This window comes from Colossoma macropomum, unplaced genomic scaffold (genome assembly GCF_904425465.1).
Source record: "Colossoma macropomum unplaced genomic scaffold, Colossoma_macropomum, whole genome shotgun sequence".
Taxonomy (NCBI): domain Eukaryota; kingdom Metazoa; phylum Chordata; class Actinopteri; order Characiformes; family Serrasalmidae; genus Colossoma; species Colossoma macropomum.
The window spans coordinates 16,572,984-16,596,199 of NW_023494793.1; the positions used below are offsets into that span (position 1 = coordinate 16,572,984).

Genomic DNA, 23,216 nt, shown 5'->3' on the forward strand with positions numbered 1-23,216 from the left:
TGTTTCAGAGAAAAACACTTTTAGCACAACATCAGTCTTAGGGTAGACTCTTTGTGTGGAGAAAGCCTGAAGAAGAATTGCAACCAGAGTGCTGTAAAGCACTGATGTAAAAACATCAAATATTTTTCTTACAGTGCTATTGGTGAGCTTGTGTTCATTGACAAAATCCTGAACTCAAAAGTTTACGAAGACATTTTGAGTGGAAACCTGTAAAAGTCTGCAAAGAAATACCGCAAATGACAAACAACACACCAGCCGCCTTTTGTAGGAATACTTTCAAAAGTTACTTTTAGAATGGTGTGTTTAAAATAATTTCCTAAGACAATAAACTGTATACATTTTTAAGTATGGCACGAATGTCCGATTACCGCTGTGCATGAGAACTAAATAGTGTTAGAAAGAGGGGAACAGTCTTTTGGATTGTCACCTGCAGTGGCATAGATCTGTATAGATGTAGTTCCCCCAAAAATCCAATGCACCAATTTCTTTTTACTTTTGACTTATTTATAGGCTCCATATAACAAAATATTACTCTTTTCTACTATATAAGTAAGACGTGGAGCTGAAAGAAATGATATCACTGTAACACTGTTACAGTATGTTCTATTTAAATAGAATATAAATTGGCTTAAATTCATGTTTATCCCAATAATGTCCTTAGCTGAATTTTTAAATTTTTTGGGTTCGTATGTTCTCTGAGCTAGTCTGAATAAAAAAGAAGAATTTCTATTACTTACTTATTATCGTCATATTCAGTTCTATTTTTTGGTCACATAGGACTACAGCGTTTTAACAAAACAACAGACAATCCTAATTTCATTGTGAATAAAAATTATATGAATGTGCACTGTAAGATACATAGTCTACACAAGACTATATAAAAATTAAAGTCTAGACCAATCAGACCAATCACTACTGTGGCATTTTACTTATCACGCTAAATCTAGTTGTTGAACATGAATAGGTTAATCGTTTATAGGTAAGAATCCCCCAAGAATAATATGCTCCTCCCACCCTTATTTTCTTCCCTGATCAAGAGATGGGGCCAAAACTACTCTTGACATATTTATTGAAAAGTTATGATCTAATTAATTTGGAAAATTTCATCTAGATCACTGCATTCCTGAAATTCATTCCCCTCCATTTTTTGAATTTGGGTAAGAGTGATTTATGCTTACGTTTTTAACTACATTTAGTGTGTGTGTGTGTTGGGGGGTGGATGGAGAAGTACATTTGGTTTTGATAGGAAAACAAATGTTTTTACTTTCTTTGTTTTGGAGTAAAAATGAAAAAAAGAATATGAAGAATCCCCCACAAAAGGCCCACTTTTTGATTGTTAGCCAGAATTAGGCTACATTTTAGCCATCCTGCTGGAGAGGAGTTCAGAGTTACAGCCACTAATTACTTACTTACTTATTTATTTACTTACAATTATTATTTTTACTTACTAAACAAGTGTTGAATGCTATTGGCTATTGTTTTATTTAAGCTGTTATTTTTGTAAATAATAATAATAATAATAATAATAATATATTGTATCACAGCTCATTAAAATGAATTGGAATCACAAGGCATGGATTGATAGAGGCCTCAGATAATTTTAATATTTTTAGTGTTCTTCAATTAGTAACAATTTTTCAAAAAAAGCAAAGGTTTTTGTCTGACTCGTCATACAAGTTATACTTTTGTGTAAAACTTAGATGGTGAATTGATGCAAAATTTAAAAGGGGGTGTCTTCCCCTAGTTATGGGATAGTGGGGCAAGGTGGCCCTTTACAACACAAGATTTCCTTCTTTTATGAAAAAAAAGTAACGCTTTTACAGTTTACATCCCTAACTGTGTGTTGGGCTATGCATCCTGTACGTGCTAAACTTGTGCACAATTATGATTTAGCTTTACAGTAAGTGAGAGTTGCTCTTAAGAGGGCGTTTACCACTTTTTCCCCCTTACCAAATATTTTCTGTTGGTTAACTCGAAGCTAGTATTGTGGTCTCCCTGATTTGCTGATTTGGACAAGGAAACACAAGTAAACAATGATGTAATTATCATGATTCGCTTTTATTTACAAACTTCAGGAAAAAAATATAAAAACAAACAAACAAACAAAAAAGAATCAGAGAGAACAGATTGAACAAACGTTCACTTTAGACGCACAGGTCAGTTTGATTCGAGTGCTTTCAGACTGTGTTGTATGTCTGACCAGTACGCCTAGGTCTTTCCTTGCTGAACAGGACAGAGATCTGCTCCTACACCCAACTCTTCCTCTAATAAACAATAAATACCTCCATTCAAGTAAAGAGTAGTAAGCAAAGGACATGGAACACTGGGGCGTCTTGCTTGTCTAGGCCATAACGTTCTTGGAACATGGTCAAGCTCTCTGTGAAAGTCACTGCCTCGCTCTAGAAATTCATTAAGCCACTGACCACAACTGACCCTGGTTCATTGGTCCAAAGGCTTTCACATGCTTCTGCCAGGTGGCAATCTCACACACACACACACACACACACACACACAAACACACACACAAACACACACACACACACGCACATCCCTTCCATCAGTTACAGCTGAGGCATTTTACTGTGAGAACGCGAGCCCCTCATAAAAACAAAATGTACAAAAATAAAAAAATACAAACAAATAAATATGCATCATTATAAATAAATTAATTTGGTAAACTGTCAAAGAAAAAGAAAAACACAGGTAAATTTAACTGCAAAAAATGGATACAAAAGAAAAAAAGAGAAACAAATCGAGAATAGAACGACGATAAGTCACACGATAAGGTACAATTCAGGCGTTTCCTGAACAGTTGTCCAATCAGATTCAAGCACACAGGAGGTGAATGTTTTGAATGGGGGAGCAGGGCAGTGTGGGGAACAGTGTGGGCCTGACTGGGACATTGTCTGAAAACAAAGCGGAGCAATGCCATGTACAAATACAGACAGGAGGTGAGGTTCCAGCATTATTCAGTATACTGTACCTTTCACGTAGTAGCAGTGTTCATATTTGGTGTCAAATGTTACATCACTTACAGCATAAATTTGACTGGAGTGGAAATCTCCCAATTCACAACAAGATAAAGGGGAATTCCAACATTTCTTACAAACTTTACTTCATGATGATGTAAAGAAAGTTATTTGGAGTATTTTCATGCGAGTCAGAATTGTTTACAGTGGTGGTGACAGGAACCGGAGTTTAATGCCTCAAAAAGTTACCTCACAGAACATTATTACATGAAGTGGTTATAAATTTGTGGTGGAGAGATGCATACAGGGCACTGAAAGGCAAAATAGTCCCAAAGGAAAACTTGCTTTTTTAGATTTAGCAATATTTTACCATTACCAACATCACATACTAAGAACTCAAAAGACAGGTGTAGGTTGGCTGGCTATTTTGGAATCTAAATAAAAAGGATATTTCTGTGGTATAGACATTGTGACCCCTGGTTCCTATTACCACCACTGAAAAGAAATAATTTCTCTACAGTGCACCATTTCACATCAAGCCAACGGACTTTGTTTATATATCAATGATTGAATTATGCAGAGATGTGGGAAAATTGGTGGAATTCCCCTTTAAATGAGCAGTTTCAGTGTCCTTGTTCATAAAAAATGGAATGGAATTTGGTGGATTTGGTTCAAAGACAATGATACACTGTTAAAAAAGGGTTCTTTGGAGCGATTCCATAGAAGAACCACTTTTGGTTCCGTTAAAAAAAATTCAACGGATGGTTCTTTAAAGAATGCTTTTTGTAAACTGGATGTTTTAGTGTGAAGAACCTTTTTAAAAGTTTAAAGAATAACGTAAAGGTTTTACACCAATTGAAGGGTTTTCCTAGAATCCAAGGAAACCTTTATTTTTAAGAGTGTACCCTCTTTGGGGAGAGGAAATGTCCTATTTTGGCACACCTTTACATGAAATGATTTGATTTTGGTTTTAATTTGTGCACATTATGCAAGAAGCAATGGGACGTTTCAGCAACCGTGTCAGGCAGGGTGGGGGTGAAAAATGTATGACAGGACACAGCGACCCATATAAAGAGACTAGGCAATGTTAGCATGTCTTAGCGCAGGCTCGAGTAAGACTACAGGGTGAGAGGTAGGCATTAGGAGCAGTGCTCCTGAACCCTGCACCCTTACCATTACATTCAGTGAGACAGCAGCACAAGGCATCCGAGTTTTAGCATACCTTTGTTGTATCAGTATCACGTTTCGTCGCCACTCTGTTTTGAAGTGATTTAGAAAATACTTTAAAACGTTTCTGAATGGGACTAATTCCCTTTGTCCTGTATCGTAGTAGGCTGAAATAGAGTTCACCTGCTTATGACCAGTGTCAAGAAACATTAAAATGTTCACGAAACACAAAACACCATTCATCAACATTAACGTTTCAAAAAGGGAGTGGTAAGTATATTCACACACATGAATGAACATAGTCATCAGTCTAAAGTCTGTCTCTAAGGCCTGTGCTGGCAACATTGTGGTAAAGGCGGGAAGTAAATATACATTCTTATGTTTTTAAGGTCTTCTGTTTATATTTCCTCCTCTTTTTTTAATGTCCGTCTGTTGTGAGCATACAATCTTCACGCCGTGTTCCCATTTATTCAAACGCTCCAGGCTCAGTTGTCCTGTTCTCTTAGTTAATGTAAGTGTGAAATCTGTAACTTTTTTCACTGTCATGATTATGACCAATCAAATCACTAATAAATATCTATTAAACAATCAGAGATATTTTAATATCTGCTTACTAACTCACTAACTTTACTAACCAGGTTTATGAACTCTACAAAACTGCAAACTGTTTCAGAAGAATCCACTTGGCTCCTCCTACAGGATGGGAAGAAGCACTGCAGGTCCAGTCCTAAACCGCTGCCTAAAAGAAGCCCTTAGTCGTCCTTCTTCAAACTCCCTCCCACCCCACCCCCCACCAAGCCACAACTTCGCTCTTTTGACGTTCTTCTCGCTTGTCTTTATAAATAAAATATTCAGCATTAGGATTTTTCACTTTGTCCAGTTTTTCAGTCAGTCAGCATCCTCTACAAACCTTTAATTTGTAACCAGTTGCAACCAGTAATATTTTGGCTGGCTCAGCTTGACCAATCACAGTCTTGGTTCTAGTCTCTTTTCTCCACATCCTTTTACATGGGCCTCCCAAACTGTTCTCCTCTTATTGGCTCACCACTTCAATGACATCATCATCGTTATTGCAAGCGTTCTTGTCACCCTTTGAGCTTACTGCTCCGTTCTCTACGGCCAGGTGGGAATCATGAGCACTGCCTCGTGGGCTGGAGGAAGCATAGTGAGGCAGGAAGCTGGAGCCGGCAGGCCCTGGCGTTGTGGCTGGCAACCCTCCGGGCAGCAGCAGTGGGGGGTACATGCCCATGGGCTGCCTGTATGGCAGCGTGAACCTCGGAGGCAGCATTGCGGATACCCCAGGCCTCATCAGGAATGAGGGAGCAACATTGGAAGTGGAAGAGGAAGAGGAAGAGGGAGCTGTGGCACTAGAGGTGGTGCTGCTGGAGGATGGAGGGGAGGAGCTGGGCAGAGCCCCGCCTCCTAAACCGTAGGCATCTGGAGAGATGGGAAACATGAGGCGGGGATCGCCCATAGGGGCATGGTGTCGATAGTAGGATGACCACATGGAGCTGAGGGAGCTTAGGAGGGTGGGGTTTATGGCTGGGTTGAGGGCAGGATTTAGGCTATATCCACCAGAGAATGGGTAATTCTGTGGAGGATGTTGAGCAGAACCCCTTATCTCCCCAGCTGGTTGCTTAGGGGAGGGTTCGCTGCTAGAAGGTGATGTGGATTTGCGCTTGGTGCCCCGTAGGTCAAGGGGCACCTCCATGCCAGGTGAGGTAATATCATTTTGAGGCAGAACTTTGATAACACCATTCTCTGAGGCCTTCTCTAGATTGGCCATTTCTGAGGGCGGGGGGCTTGGTGACTGGGCTTTGGTGTAGCGCTGAAGCTCGCTCAAAATCTCTGGACTGTCTGGTGAGAGAGGTCGGGCCACGGCCTCAGGGGTAATAACCTTTGGCACATTATGGTCAGGCGACACACTGTCATTTGTGCTTTTATTGATGGAGTTCTCCAGTGAGGGTGACATAACTGTAAGAAAAAGTGAACATGGGACAGTTTTTCTTTATTTGTATTCTCTGCTGTAATTCTTCCGCAATTAACCCTTAAGTAAACCCTAGAGTTATCACTGATTTACAACCTTTAAGGTTGCAATACTGTTGTCTGCCTTGTAATTGCATAAGTAAAAAATGAAACAAACAGACAATCAACAGAGACTAAGATGAGATAGTTAATACCTTTCTTTGTGGTGGAGCTCTCCTCAGCTTGTTTGGTTTTTCCAGCAGCACGGATGGCAAAGATCCTTCCATCACTCGTCCGAATATAGGTTCCTAAAAACGAGGCACAAAGAGACCCATGTTCACTCATACAGTAATATTCTGTTAGTCAAATATGTGAGAAAATAAGAAAAATGGAGACAAACTAAGAATGGATGAGCTAATGAGAGGGAGGGAGGGACAGTCATCACCTTTAGTTCCTCTGATGACATGGATGCTCTCGCCTGCACTGATCCTGGCCTGCATGTCTGAGGAACTGTTAGTACCAGGAATCACGATATCTGAGAAAGAGAGAGAGCCTGATTTTTAGTTTTGAACTACCTTCATTTCGGCTTTAAGTAACTGGTGTGTTAATACTTAAACAGACTTCTCAGTCTAGTCAACACTACAAAATACTGTACTCCACGGTCCTTGAGTCCAGTTTCCGGTCCAGGATTTTACAGTCACTGGCAGTTATGATGCTAGTTGGTTAATTTTAGTTAGTTAAATTAACAGTTCAATTAAGTACCACTGAATACAGAACCAGAAAATGGATTAAAGGTCCAGATTTGAACACCTGTGATATAGAATATACAGTCATGGCCAAAAGAGTTGGCACCCCTGAAATTCTGTATTTCTCCCAGAAAATTATTGCAATTTCACATTTTGTTATACACATGTTTATTTCCTTTGTGTGTATTGGAACAACACGAACAGAGAAAAAAAAGCCAAAAATGATATAATTTCACGCAAAACTCCAAAAATGGGCCGGACAAAATTATTGGCACCCTCAACTTAATTTTTGGTTGCACACCCTTTGGAAAAAATAACTGAAATCAATCACTTCCTATAACCATCAACGAGCTTCTTACACGTCTCAGCTGGAAATTTGGACCACTCTTCTTTTGCAAACTGCTCCAGGTCTCTCATGTTTGAAGGGTGCCTACTCCTAACAGCAATTTTAAGATCTCTCCACAGGTGTTCAATGGGATTTAGATCCTGACTTGCTGGCCACTTCAGAACTCTCCAGCGCTTTGTTTCTATCCATTTCTGGGTGCTTTTTGAAGTATGTTTGGGGTCATTGTCCTGCTGGAAGACCCATGTCCTAGGACGCAAACCCAGCTTTCTGACACTGGGCCCTACATTGCGACCCAAAATCCTCTGGTAATCTTCGGATTTCACAATGCCTTGCACACAGTCAAGGCACCCAGTGCCAGAGGCAGCAAAACAACCCCAAAACATCTTTGAACCTCCACCATATTTGACTGTAGGTACTGTGTTCTTTTCTTTGTAGGTCTCATTCCATTTTCGGTAAACAGTAGAATGATGTGCTTTACCAAAAAGCTCTATCTTGGTCTCATCTGTCCACAAGACATTTTCCCAGAAGGATTTTGGCTTACGTACATTTTGGCAAACTGCAGTCTTGCTTTTTTATGTCTCTGTGTCAGCAGTGGGGTCCTCCTGGGTCTCCTGCCATAGCGTTTCATTTCATTCAAACGGCGACATATCGTTCACGCTGACACTGATGCACCCTGAGCCTGCAGGACAGCTTGAATTTCTTTGGAACTTGATTGGGGCTACTTATCCACCATCCGGACTATCCTGCGTTGCAAACTTTCAATTATTCTCTTCCGTCCACGTCCAGGGAGATTAGCTACAGTGCCATGGGTTGTAAACTTCTTGATTATGTTGCGCACCGTGGACAAAGGAACATCAAGATCTCTGGAGATGGACTTGTAACCTTGACATTGTTGATATTTTTCCACAATTTTGGTTCTCAAGTCCTCAGACAGTTCTCTTCTCCTCTTTCTGTTCTCCATGCTTAGTGTGGCACACACAGACACACAATGCAAAGATTGAGTCAACTTCTCTCCTTTTTATCTGGTTTCAGGTGTGATTTTTATATTGCCCACACCTGGTAGTTTGAACGAGCATCACATGCTTGAAACAAAGTTATTTACCCACAATTTTGAAAAGGTGCCAATAATTTTGTCCGGCCCATTTTTGGAGTTTTGCGTGAAATTATATCGTTTTTGGCTTTTTTTTTCTCTGTTTTTTGTGTTGTTCCAATACACATAAAGGAAATAAACATGTGTAAACAATTTTCTGGGAGAAATAACTTTTCTGGGAGAAATAAAATTTCAGGGGTGCCAATGACTGTAAGTAATTAACCAACACCAAGAAAAAGTCTAAATCTGACACAACACATACAAAGTAAGTGGTTATTATGAACAAATGGATCAAGGGGTGTTGGGAGAGCTGTTATACTGCTACATACTCCAACTGTGATATGCCTGGCAATATGTTAAAACTCATTTGTAAGCTAATAATAGTTATATAGCCTGCATTAACCATGCAGTTGGGAAGTTTTTTGTAAGTACTCAGAAAAGCATATTGTGAAGTATTGTGATGTAATTTATCATGATAATGATAAATATTGTCATAATGCCCAGCCCTAGCTTTAGGGCTCGCTTGCAGTTTGCATATTGCAGCCTGCAATATCAGCACAGCAAAGAACAAAACTGCTGAGCAATTGATCAGCAAGCAATATGTTGAGGAGCCTTAGTGTTGCAATTACTGCAGGTATTTCAGTTGCGTATTTGTGAATGTAAGCACCTGTGGTGATGACGATCTTCTGTACAAACACCCCTGCTTTCTGCAGGTAGGTGACGGGGAAGTTGACTGCAGATTTGGAGCTTGAGGCTGTGGAGGAGGGGGCGGGGCCCTGCTCTGCCTGTTGAGGGATTGTGGGTGCTGGAGTTGCTTGTGCTGAATGAACGCTGGCCACTGGCTTATCTTCTTGTTGTGGAGGAGGCCGCCTGATGTGGGGAAAAAATGAAAGAAATCTTAACAAAAGCTGTGCTGCTTCACTAACAACATGAGAATTATTGTTCTTCCAAAACGATAAGGATTAGACCTTTGCTTAAAGCATATGTAAAATATGTTTATAATACTATGGATGTGATGTGATGACTATTATGCCCCTGAGCCTGTGCTTTTGTTTGCTATTATTTTTCTGATTTGAAGCTGTAATCAGGAGTTGTGGAAGCAGTTATTGAGCCATTTTATGACTGAAATACTCTAACCTTTGTGCAATAAAACGAAAATCTATTCTCATGGATTTCTCACATTGTGCATTTGGATCATTAAACACTGTGTTTAAAGCTCTTCAATTGGTTTTACTGAGAATATTGTGACTCAGTCTGTATGGTAGACTAATTTTATAATGTATCAGAAAAAGAGCTGGGCAATATGACAATGTTTATCATTAGCATGATAAATTATATCACAATATGTCACAAGATGCTTTTCTAAGCATATTGTGGAAATTGTACTGAAAAATCAATACCCAAATGCATATTTGATTAAAAAGAGAGCATGATTAATCCTATTTAATTTGAATGTTGAATACAGGTAATTGGATTCATAGTTTTTGATAGTATTTTTTAAATTGGGCACTACTTTTTCTGTTGTAATCTATTAGATACCAGAAAAAATAAATACTGTGATGTATCATGTATTGTAGTACATCTTGAAGTATCTTGATATTACATTTTGCCATATTGCCCACCTAATTAGAAAAGTACCTGGTGCTACCTGCTGAAATAGCAATATATTGAATAAACTGTTAAAATACTCATTAATTTAGCTTTAGAATCAGGCAGTAATAACAACAGAATTAACCCTTACCAGTTCCTCTGGCTGAATGCAGGGATGTTGGTAAGGCTTTGGTCACTGGCTGGGTAGTAATGCGCGTATGATGGACGTGTGTAGGGCACTGATGCTCTCTTCTCCTCCTCGTAGCTCTTCTTGGCCGCTTGCTTCTCCTCGCTGGTCAGCTTGAGGTCCCGGCGGTCCATCAGTAAGGACTCATGGTGGAAAGGTTGCTGAGGGCAAGAGGAATAAAAGGGACAAAATGAGCTTATGATACTCAAAGTAAAATGAATTGTGTGTGTTCATTAGTATGGTTCTCAATACTGTCAAATCTTTTGTTTTTCTTAATACAGCATATACTTTAATTCCTTAAGCTCCAACAACCTATATGTGCGCATCCACACTTCAGATTATCAGTTTCATATGGGGAAGCACAGATAATCATAAATTACAAATATATCCTAAATAATTTGTAGTAGTTACTGAATAAAGAATAAACCTAGTGTTCAAAGGGTACAAAGTACTTGGTAACTGCTTTACGAAAAAAAAATATTTAGATAGTTATGACAGTTAGTGTTAGATGTGCATGCAGGAGCATTAGAGCGTTACCTTAGTGATGAGGTGGGGGTATCTCAGGCAGGCTTTCCTGATGACTGCCTCCATGTCTTCCTGTGGGCAGAGCAAGTAGGCAGACTCCGCAGGGTCTGGCTCCTCCTCCACAAAGTGCAACAGAGACTCTACCTCACGACGAGTGAAAGTTAGAACGGGGTTCAGGTCATCTATCACTCGGTCTGACAGAATAAGAGAGAAAATGAGATGGGTTAATATATATGCTGCTGTGCTGACTGGTAACAGTGTAAGCTCACTTTTCTTTTTTCACTCCCGACTCCCATTCTAAGAGGTAGATGCTATATGATTTTTAAATTGCACTGACCTTGACTCCTTATACTTTTATACTATTATTTTTCTTCTGTGCCTTATTTAGTTGGTTTGTATATGTAAGTATCCAGACAGCCATTCGTATCAGTGAATTCAGCTACTTGAAAGTGCACCCATTGCTAGTCCAGGCATACATAGCTTGTATAATCTCCATAGAAAAGCACTGCACATAGAATTAAATGCTCTGAAGCAGCCACACGAGTCTAAGGTTACCATGCCCAATGCTGAGGGGTATAAAGCACTAGGCTGTGGAGCAGTGGAACTGCATTCTCTGGAGGGATAGAGCTCGATTCAATGTGTTCGCATAAGTTTGAGTGGATTTTGTGATCAAGAACTAATCATCCCACATCAGTACCTGACCTCATTAATGCTCTTGTGGTTGAACACAATCAAATCCTCACAGCAGTGTTCCAACATCTAGTGTAAAGCATTCCCAGAAGAGTAGAGACTGTTACTGCAGCAAAGGAGGGATAAACTCCCTATGAATACCCTTCATTTCAGAAGAAATGTCGGATATGTATAGCAATTACAGTAATTACTTTATTATTACTTAATTATAATAACATATTGCTGTTGTTGGAAGATAACCTATCTCCAAAATGGCAACTTTACAGGAGTAGGAAAAAACATACTTTACTTTTAATGTAAGTCAATGGAACCAGACTTTTTCCCCCCCAAGTCATTTTGTCCCGTTTCTTTTGGTCAATTCAACATGAAATTTACACACAATGTAAAGGGCAACAGACATTTTCACATTATATCAAAAACTGAAAAACGGAGATACAAGGTTTTCTTCCGACAGCAGCGATATAGTAATTATAGACCTTGTGTGTTTATGAGTTCTGTCGTTCTGTACTCTCATGTAGATATAGGAGCAGCTACTGGTTCTCTCCAAGTGGCCTACTCTGCCTATCAGTAATGCTGAGTTCTGGAGAAGCAAGTGGAAGTTCCTCACATCCTCATTCATTACAAGAGGTAAGCTCATTCGAAACAAGGCAGTGGGGGTAAATGGAACATCTCCATAGAAGGGAATCTGCACCTGACTGCACCCTATTGGAGGTAATGATATAGAGGGGGCGACACACAGAGTTAACGACATTTCTTGGGAAAATGAACCTGAAATAAGATTCTCTGCACATTTTGTCTCTATAGGGGATTCAAATTAAGCATGAACAGCAGGAGGAGAGGAGTGAGAAAAGGAAACAAAGGAATATGCAGAATGAAATATGTGTATGCAAGATTAAAAGGCTACATCTATTTATGCAAGGAACAAATAAATATGTAGGCACCCAACAAATAGTGTGCCATGCATTAGCCCCCTAACCCCTTAAACTGCAGGAACATGTTGGTGGAACCAGACATCTCAAGAGTTTAATGCCCCTAAAAGCTACCAAACAGAAAGTTATTACATGAAACAGTTATGAATTTGCTGCCTGATGTCTGAGACATTGTTTAATGTTAGTTTTGCAATAAGCTTTTGGCCTAAAATGTATTTTGAAAAAATCTGTTCATGGCGAGGAGGTAAATGCACGGTGTTGTGAGGCAAAGTAGTCCACAAAGAAACCCCTTTTTTCTGATTTACTGCTATTTTACCATCAACATGATAACAACAGAGTTGGTTTCTCTACAGTAAATAATTTCACCTCAAAACAGCCAGAATGACTATGTTTATACTGCAATAATTGAATTCTTCAGCAATGTGGAAAAATCCCCTTTAAAGGATTAAAAAACAACAACATAACAGACACAACAGTCCAAAAAATACATGAAGACTGAAAACGTCCATATAACACCTACATGCAGTAATCTGCAAAGCAGTGTACATCAACTGTATGGCATACACCCACTGATTCCTTCACATAAGGCATTTTAATGCATCATCGTCACAGCCGTCACTGATTTCTCCACAGACAGCCAAAACATCAGCGTTACAGATTCCATTGTTTACAAACAAACATGCAAATCCTGTAAACCAATCACAGCTTAGAATGGGAGACTACATTATCCCCGAGTTGTGATTCTCACAACCTCACACCTTTAATTATAAGTTTGAAAGAGACTGGGGTCTTACCAGACATTCCTTGTTTGGAGATCTGTCTGTCGTAGATCTTCTTCTCCAAGGTGAAGTCGCACACTAGTCTGTAGATGTGGCACTGCTTGCGCTGTCCATAGCGATACACACGGCACACAGCCTGGGCGTCATGACATGGGTTCCATGAGGCGTCAAACACCACAACGCGATTTGCACCGATCAAGTTCACACCCAGACAGCCGGCCCTGGTGACATATTCATACAAATACAGCGTCGTAAGTGACAAAAGCATGGCGCAAATCTGTTTTAATCATTAAAAAAAGCTGGGCCACATATAGAATAGTCCACATATGTCATACCTTGTGGACAGCAGGAAAACCCAAGCCGAGCTGTTTGTTGGGTCGTTAAACTGGTTGATGAGCCTCTCTCGCTCTGAAGCTGAAGTGCTCCCATCCAGCCCTGAAAGGAGGGTTAGACAGGGTCACTACACAGCCCACACACCCAAACAACAATTACACAAGGTTGTGGTACTGTAGATGCGGTACTGTGTAAAAGTCTATGGCACCTGAGGACATTGTTTATAGAGAATTTGGTCGTGTGTTTTTGCCTGGAATACATATTATTAGAATATATGCAAATAAACATAAATGCAGTACAAATGAACAAGATTTTCTTATCTTTGAAATAGTAGTTGACATCTTGTGAGCTAGATAGTAGAAAAAGTTTGTTTCCAGACTTTGGATTTGTTAAATTCCCTCACCAACACACTTGATTTTGTACAATGAAGCATTAATTAGCCAAAACAGGTATTGGATAATAACCACAAATTTACAAAGCTGTAACGATGAGAGGTTTGGAAAGGGTTAAAAAAAAAACACAGTGATGTATATAAAATCACTACTTTTCAAATAAATGCCAACAGCTTTTTAACTGATAGTTCTATATGTACCTCAAGTTTTTGCACAGTACTTTATGTATAATGTACAAGTGTCATCTACAGTCACTTTATCAGGCCCACTTGCCATAAAGGTGAACTTTGTAGCTCTACAATTACAGATTATAGTCCTTCTGTTTCTCAGTGTAATTTGTTACATCCTTTTGTTACATGGTACTGGCATGTTATCGTGTGTGAGGATCACACACAGCAGTGATGCTGGAGTTTTTAAACTGCTGGGCTGGAAATAGTTCACCACCCAAAATAATCCAGCCAACAGCAGCAGTGTTAATGTCACTTTCACTGACATTAAAATATTTACAGTATAACAGCTAAATTCTGCTGCACTTTAAACACACCCTACCCTACTTAGGAACCAAACGGAAATGCCAGAGATGTGTGTAAGTGAATGAGTGAGCTACAAATGAGACTTCTCAGGTGCTTCCAACTACAAAGCCTGTGCGTCTTAAAGACCAGCAGATGGCGATAGTGAGAATAACATACACTGAGTTTAACTTAAAAAAGTAACCTGGTTGCCTTAAAATTTTGAGTTAATTGAACTTCTAATGGTAAGTTAAAGAACAACAATCTGTGCTTTACATTCTGTTAACTTATTTAAAGTTCACTGAACTCAAAATTTTAAGGAAGCCAGGTTACTTACTTTGATGAGTTAAAACATTGAATAGTGTTTTTACAGTGCAAAAATAATGGCAATATAAAGAATGCTTACTGTAGTAGTTGACATTGCGGACCCAGGTCTGTTTGAGTCCACATCCACTCTGGTCAGGCATCGGCCTCTTGGCCAGGAACTCTTCGATAACTGTTAGAGTGGACAAACTCTGGCTGCAGAGCATGTGTGGGTGTGTGTGTGTGTGTGTGTGTGTGGGTGGGAGAGAAAGAGAGAGAGAGAGAGATATGAAACAGGAAAATGATAACACAACACATGAAGCACAGAGATTACAATCTCGCTTTTTATGTTCCTTTTTGTGATATAGGTGTGTGTACATGCGTGTGTGTGTGTACCTGAAAACCAAGACTTTGTCTCCCTTCCTCACGCTTTCATCAATAATGTGAAACAGCAGCACCATTTTGGCTGAGTTCTCCAAGATGCCAGTCCTATAGCCTGCCATAATGTCTTTTGCCTGAGAAAAATATTTAAAAATCATCTCCATTTAGAATGACAGCATTAAATATCTATTTTCTCTGTTTTCAGCTTTTTTTTTGGTTGTTATTTATTCAGATATCAAAATTAGTCAGAATGCAACTAGTATCAAAAGCTTTTATTTATCCTGGGTTTACGTGATCAGGCAAGGACACTCAGTGTGTATTATCCCTCATATATACAATAACATAACCCTGTAAAATACAGAAGTTAGATGCATGAAACTTACCCACTCATATGTAATAACTTGATTGGCTTTCTCCTGTAGCTGACTCAGACTCAGTCCTCCCTCGCTATTGGCCGAATCGCAGGGCTTGCCCCTCGGATTAGTAGTTGAGCAGCGGGCACTGCTAGTGGTGATGTCATCCAGGTCCAGATCCTGCTCATTGGCCAGATTCTCCTTCTGAAGTGCCTCATACAGGACATCAGGATGATTCCAGATCTACACATGCAAGTTGCAACAACAAATAAGCATCAATGACATCTTCGAGCTAACATGCTCATAGTCAGCAACATTATCTCCCATCTCCTTGCATAAAACTCACCTTGCAGCAGATGCAGAAGGCTTTGAGTGGGTTAAGGCTAAGCCAGCCAGTATTGCCAGCCTCTCTGAAGCGGTTCATGAACTCGGTGTATAAAGCCCTCTGCAGAGCCGACAGACGCACCAGGATAACATGCTCCTGCTTCTCCGGCAGCTGAGAGCGCAGAACGTCATGTCCACGCCTTCAAAACAGTATGAACAGAGACACATATAGAAACCCTGTGTTAGCATATAACTCCAAAACAACAGTCTTTCTCTACATGACATCTCATAAGGGTTATTTAACGCCTTAGACCTGACTGGCCTATATATGGGCCCACATTTCAAAAGTATCACTCCATCTTATTTGCCTGTAATGTAGCAATGACAACCACAGCCACGACTTTATTCCAAGTAACAAGTCATCAACAAAGTTGTTAGGCCGGATGCCTTTAGGATAAACAAGCCAAAACAGATGAAGAGAAACGACTTTATGAGGTGGAGAAAAATTAGCTTCATAAGGATATTTCATCAGTTTCATATGGACATTGCAAGCCTGCTGGACATTTCAGTTAGTAGTACCATGCTTTCTGATGTGAGCTATTGATATTGCTTTTAAATGTGTTACACACATGTAAAGTGTGTTGCCAGTTCGCTCAAACTATTAGCTGATATATTTACAATATTTACAAAAAGAAAACTTCACAATTGCAATGTAAATGCAAAGCTATTTTTCCTCACAAGGTTTAAATACATTTACTTGTTAATGGGTTTTTTGTCAAACTTGTCTAAAAAAAAAAAAATCAATAATTGGTATAATTGGTGGTATAACAGTAATAATATACTCCAGGTTGTGCTATAGATATTACACAGTAATCCCTGAGAGATATTGGAACAGGTGCCTATAACCGCAGCACACCATTGCTAATATTTCTCTTGTATTTTTGTGTAATTCTATTATTTATGCAATCTAATGCAATTGCATAGCTTGCAAACAATCAGCACCAATCAACAACTCATTCAAGCAGTCCTCCACCTCCCTGCTCTAGTGTCATTAGTGTCAAGTTGTGCAACAATGTGATTATAATCTACATTTTTATCATTTGGATTTTTTTTGTGAAATAAACAACATTAGAAATATGACTTTTCATTACAAATTCCACAAATGCTTTTATCCACATTAGTTTTACAAATAAATAACATTAGCATTAGCTGTCTCATCTAATGACCCTTATTCTTATATTACAGTGGTAATTCTGTAGTTTTTATATTATAATTTTAATAGTTACTGAACAAAGCCTTACATTCAAAATGTGAATAATATGCAGTTTAAGGGGTTACGGAAATTAAATTTAAGTGGTGACTTTGTTATGGCTGTGTAATTCACTGAAAATTATGATGAATGTAATGTGTTATCATGGTCTAATGAATGTGCCAGGGCTATTATAATATTACTATAATATTTTTAGTATTAGATCAATATAAAGGTGACCAGCTTAATGAAATGACTGAAATATGCTTCAATACGATTCTCTACAATTCAGTGTAAAAATCCTTCACTGCCATCCTTTCTCACTGCCTTCACTGCCTCTCTCTCTCAAACTCACCTCTGAACAAAGCCTTCCAGCAGGCTGTGCAGCACGTGGCTGCGGTAGCGCATGAGCTGGATGTCCTGTTCCGTGCTGTCCACACACTGGCCGTTCAGGATGGGCCTCTCGAACATGTTGCTGAACTCCTGGCGTGTGCCCAGGAAGTCAGGCCGCACAAAGTCCACCATGCACCAGTACTCCAACAAGTTGTTCTGCAGCGGGTAGCCAGTCAGCACCACCCTGCGGCGTGTGCGGATGCCCTTCAGTGCCTGGGAAATGCTGGCATGGCAGTTCTTAATTCGGTGGCCCTCGTCGCAGATGACCACATCTGGACCAGGCTGAGAAAGGGCTGTCTCGATTCCTGGAGATGTTTGACAGAGAGAGAGAGAGAGAGAGAGAGAGAGAGAGAGAGAGATTGAATTCTCTCTTAATCCTTTAGTATTAAATTGGCTGTTTTATTTAATGTGCCTTTAAAACTGATATTTATAAAATTTATAGTTCTGTTCCAAAAATCTGAGCTGCTTTCGAAGCCATTCTAAAATAGCTTAATAGATAGAGCACCAAGTTACGAAATTCTGGCTTCTACACCCAAATAGTGCAGAGTTTGTCCAGAAGGGAACTGTGCATGTCCGGCTGAACACCAAATGACTATTTGTTAGACAAATTATTCACTTTTTGGGTGCAGAAGTTCCCACCTTTAATTGCTACCTAGTCTACTATGTAGAGAGTAAGGACTGGGAACTCTAGTGTGGGGAAAAGGAGTGCACAACATCGTTAGCTTGGTGTTTATTGAAGAAAGGAAATTGCACAGAAGTGCAAGTGGAAATAAGCATTGTCATCACAGTGTTAATTAAACATTTGCTATATTATGATATTTCCCTCATTATATGACAGAGTTAAAAACATATATAAAATGCTTGGCGACTGAATGTTCTTGTCCTCCTTTAGCAGTTATGGTTGCAACAATAACATGCGCCGAATAAACTACAGTTCTTAGTGGAAGAATTATGTATTGCAATTCAATTATTTATTGATAATTGTGTATTTTGTCATATTTTATGTTGTCTGTCGTTTTATTAAAGCAGTAAGCCACACAAGGCTGTGTCTTACTGTGATTTTATCAAGGATAAGGGAGTTTTAAGGCCCTTACCTGTGATAAAATCACTGTAACAGATGGCCTCTAGGTGCTTATTGCTTAAACCTACATGACCTCTTTCTGAATGGCTGCTTTGTATTGTGCCTCATTCCAAAAGTTGCTGCCCAGCAGCCAGGAACAGCCCATTGTTTGTTTTCCCCGCATCTTCCACTGTAACAATTCACCAACAGACTGTCTGCAGTAACAACACTACTTATCACTTCAGCTAGAAAGGGTGGACTAACCTGTCATAACCTGAGAATATGTAAAATGACATCACAACCATGAAGAATTCAAAACAAGTTAATTTCGTTCATCTATGTACTGACTGGCAAGTGAATATTACATTTTTAAAACTTAAGTACATTGCTAGTAGCCTTGACTCTGGTGTGATTCACCAGAAGAAAGATAAGAGAGAAAGAGAGAAAAAGTGAAAGAATTTTCTATGGAATAAATTATTTTTTTTCTATACTTTGAAAATAAAAGTATATGTGTCCAATAACCAGGAAACTTTACAAGCATTCAAATTCCAGGGTTCCTCAAGTAACAATTGACAGTCATCACTGACCTTTCAGCAGCTCTTGTTGGCGGTCCTCCTCATCCAGGTCGATGATGGCTGGCCCACTCGGCTTCTTGTTCTTCTTTTTTCGCCCGGCGACAAAGCTTTTCTTGAGTGAGAGCAGGCGGTACATTTCGTAACCCATTAGCAGCACACCGCCGTCTCTGTACCAGTCTTCAACCACCTTAGCACGAGTGGATGTGGTTCTTCACAGACACAGGGACAAAATATACATATTTCCTTTTTCTGTTGCCATTTTTTAGCTAAAAGGTTTTCTTTTGACTTGTCACAATGACAATATGGTGTTTGTTGACAGGCTTATTGATTTATGACACATAAAAACAGGGCTTGTTATCAGGTTAACTGACTGATTGAATGACTGATTGACTGAAAAACTGTTTGACTGAATGACTGACTGACTGACTGACTAACACCACACTACACACAGAGCTAATCTGGCTGCAAAATTAATCAAGCAAGGGGGGGACAAATTACCAAGGACATATAGCTTTTACTCAAAAAATGTGTAGCAATATAGATGTATCTGTTTTTATATAATGACTGTCTTTATATATTGCGCTCCAGTAACTACACTGCAATCCAGCACTGTGTTAATTATCCTAGCTATATCATAGCTGACTAAACATAATAATAATAATAATAATAATAATAATAATAATAATAATAATAATAAAGTTAACATATTAAAACATTTCAAGTTATTAAAGTTATATTTAATAATTGCATACCAACAACACTTTTAAATATGGACAGAAACTGTGATATTTCCATTCAGGGAAAAGTTTTGAACAACTCCAGTCAAATGACATATTTTGTTGATTTTCTAAGTGAAAGTATACATTCTCTACAGGGACCAAACTTAAATATGGCATTTATTCTGTAAGTTTTAGTGCACAATTTCTATTTAAAATAAAACATAAAATATATAATCATAACTTGCACTGGCAACATTTTATGTTTTATTTTCTTCCCCATATGTCAAATTCAGCAACAAACAGTTCATGGTGGAGAGGTACTTGCAGGATGTTATAAGGCAAAATAGTTCCCAAATAAAAACGTATGATTGTCAGATTTACCAGTATTTTACTCACTGAGGTTCACTGGGAAAAAAATGGTGATATTTGTATTGTAGTTCATGACTCCTGGTTCCTATCACCACCACTGTAAAGAAATCTGAGTCTGTAGGTTTAACTAAAGCAGAGCATTTCAAAACACTGTGAATGTCTTTGTTTACATCTCAATCATTGAATTATTATATCATTAACGTCGGGAAAAAAATAAACGTAAAATGTGGCCTGAGCTTAAGTTCAGCACATATTATATTGTATGTTTTTCCCTCAATATGTTAAACTCAGCAAATAAACAGAAGTTGTACAGTAAACCTTGCGGAAAATGCCATATTTAAGTTTGCTCTTATTTTCACTTAGAAAATCAACAAATCAAGTCATTCGATCTGGGGTGTTCAAACTTCTGCATGCTATAGCTGGTTACAGCAAGGCCTTAATGAAACATTTTGGTCAGTGTGCTCTAATGTGAGTGAATGAACATTTGTTTGTGTGTACATGCAGGAGAGGTCACTAGTTTAAGTGCAACACCTTGCTTGCTCGTCTCTTGTAATAAGAGGGGAGCATGTTGGAGTGTAGCAAAATAAAACGCGGTGCTTTTAAAGAGACAACATGGTGGATAAAGAGGGAGTGAGATCGAGGGAAAGAAGTGGGCCACAGAGCAGATGTGAGTGGGCAGGATAGCTCGCTCAGAGATATCAAACTGTGAAAAGTGAATCATCAAACATTAATCAACCCAGAGAGAGCCCTTATGCTCTTCGCTGTAGACATTTTTTTTTAAACAGAGGTACAGTGAGCCATCTCTGCTCTGTTTTGAAAACTGTGCCCAACTTTTCATTTTTTTAAGGGACAAAGTTAGTCATCGCTCTTTTCAGGGAGGCCCATATGTTAGCAGAGAATCCGCTGGGAGTACATTAGAGTGTACAAATTTATCAAGTTCTGAGCTATGGTCTCAGGAGAGCGATTATTAGCCCACAAGGAGCAATACGAAATGCTGCACAGGCTGTGGGCAATGAGAGCAGCTCCATTTTGGGTGTTACTTTGTTGAGATGAGTTTTTGAACTCAACGTAACAGTTCAATCTTGCTTTGCTTTCAGAGGACCATTATGTAAACACTCACAGACAAACAGTAGTAGCTGTTCGGGCCTACAAATACTTTGTATTAAAGCTAAGTTTACAACAAGTGATTGGCTCAAAAGAATGTATCTGGTTTTCCAGATGTAGTTGTTCAGCTAACACCCTATTTGAGCTGGATTAGCTTTACCAGAGGAGGTCCGGTAACTCGTGGGTAATTTGACTGGCTGATTCGTAAGGTGTAAAGGATCTGTGCAATTTCCCCATATTACCCCCAGATAGCCCAGATTTTTGTCAGCATTTTGTGCCATACTTCTGAACAATAACAGCACACTTTGGGGCTAAATGGCAAATAGACTTGCATTAGGCGAGTTAAGTGGGTTTATTCAACTTTCAAATGAGGCCCAAGAAGACAGAAAATGCACTGCTTTGAGAGAGGTACAGATACTGACTTATCCTTCTCCTTGTAATTCAACCATCATCAAAAATTTCAGTAGTCTTGTCATGAACATAAGGATTAACGAGTTAGGTCAAATGAAGCTGTCAGCCTTGTCTTCAGTTTGCAAATAAAAAGAAAATAAAATGAGCGCCATTTTCTATTACCCGGTTTTGTTATTTCATTACTGTTATGTCGATTCTAACCTACTATTACTTAGGGAACTCAGAGTTTGGCTAATTACAGAAGGTAATTCACTCCGGAGTTATTACTTAGCAGACTTGTAAACGCTACAGCTAAGATTAGTACTGGATTTAAGTCACAGATCTCCTCAGTAAATCACTCAAATTACAGCACTTCCCCAGGTAAAACTAATCTAGCTCGAATAGGGCTTAAGATATTTTGCCATTCAAATTCTGGCCCTTTAGTTTAGAGCTGGACCTACAAGACTAACATTGCAAACAAGCACTAGAAGTCAAGAGTTACCCAAATCTGAATACATGCCCAAAACTTCCCTCAACAGGCTCAGACCAGATCCACATCTTCATTAAGGTTGTGCAGACTTGTCAATGTGATTTACATCAGGATTTCTGAACCATTGAGCCGTGGACCACAAGTGGGCTGTGAATCACCCTCTGATGGTCCTTGGGTCTACACTGAGGAGGAGCAAGCAGTCCTAAATGGTCTGGAGATGGCTCTTTATATAATAAAAATCAGGAAAAAAATATTTAATAATAAGAAAGAAATATAAAATATTTTTAAATGGTAAACAATATTAACACAAGACTTGTGACAACAGCATACAGATCAGCTCTGTCTATTTATTGCCTCCCTTGACTGGTATAAAAATGGTTGCTTTACAGCACAATATGACTTACTGTGAACTGTAAAATTGCACATATAGATGGACGTTGCTGGCAGCTGTTTTAGACTACAGGGAAACTGTGCCAAATTCCACCTACTCTTCGTGTGCATTCATATCATGCAGGAATATGGACACTAATTAAAAGTTTAATCCTAAACTCTTGAATTGAAGATATAGGTTTAACAATAGAACCAACAAAAATTTCTAATGTTATACAGAATCCAGGACTGCTTGCCATGCATGCACATGAACAGGAGTCATATTCTGCGGAGAAGGCGGCACAACATTGACCGCAGTGTTCAGCTACACAGTGAAGCTTTATCCATTTTTACAGCTCGTAGTAAATGATGCTGTGTTCTAAAGCACATCGACAAGCCTGTGCAATCTTATGTAACGGACGCGGTTTGAGTGGATTGAGAAAAGTTTTCGATATGTATTTACAGAAGAAAAATGTGGGTGACTATTGACCTCAGTGCTAAACTAAAGAAGCAAAATTTGGACACCAAACATGTCTGAGCTGATTGACAACATCTGGGGTAAGATGAAATTGGTGCAAATTTGATTTGCTGCCAAACTATATCTTTAATTATTTTATTTTATTTATTTAATTTTATTGCCTGATAGTAAAATTAGTTGATCTGCAAGGGCCTGCATGATAGCCCACAGTTTAATTACTCACTCTTATTAATACATAACATGATTTCTATTAAGTCTACTAAGTCATTTATAATAATTACAAAAAATGAGTTTTAAGATTAATAATGGGATAATAAGCCTATAGTTTAAGGGGTTAATGGTGTTAATATGTAATAGATGCATTTACCTACAAATATATAACATCACAGCTAAATTTCCAGTATAATTAGCTTAATTAGTTAAGTTATATATAAGTCTGTGC

The 23,216-nt window shown here is 38.9% G+C and overlaps 1 protein-coding gene across 7 annotated transcripts in view; it reads right to left on the reverse strand.

The window, feature by feature from the left end:
- Positions 1-2,039: 2,039 nt before the first annotated feature.
- LOC118813367 (helicase ARIP4-like) overlaps positions 2,040-23,216 on the reverse strand; it is an 89,660-nt gene continuing 68,483 nt past the window's right edge. For all 7 annotated transcript variants that reach the window (XM_036578659.1, XM_036578658.1, XM_036578661.1 and 4 more), the window contains 14 exons: positions 18,868-19,064; positions 17,183-17,525; positions 15,601-15,778; positions 15,285-15,497; positions 14,917-15,035; positions 14,624-14,736; positions 13,319-13,418; positions 12,999-13,204; positions 10,598-10,779; positions 10,025-10,221; positions 8,951-9,153; positions 6,547-6,636; positions 6,317-6,409; positions 2,040-6,110 (listed from right to left, as the gene is read on the reverse strand). In XM_036578659.1, the coding sequence (XP_036434552.1) occupies positions 5,170-6,110; positions 6,317-6,409; positions 6,547-6,636; positions 8,951-9,153; positions 10,025-10,221; positions 10,598-10,779; positions 12,999-13,204; positions 13,319-13,418; positions 14,624-14,736; positions 14,917-15,035; positions 15,285-15,497; positions 15,601-15,778; positions 17,183-17,525; positions 18,868-19,064 (3,175 nt within the window). In that variant the 3' untranslated portion in view covers positions 2,040-5,169. The remainder of the gene's footprint in view (positions 6,111-6,316; positions 6,410-6,546; positions 6,637-8,950; positions 9,154-10,024; positions 10,222-10,597; positions 10,780-12,998; positions 13,205-13,318; positions 13,419-14,623; positions 14,737-14,916; positions 15,036-15,284; positions 15,498-15,600; positions 15,779-17,182; positions 17,526-18,867; positions 19,065-23,216) is intronic.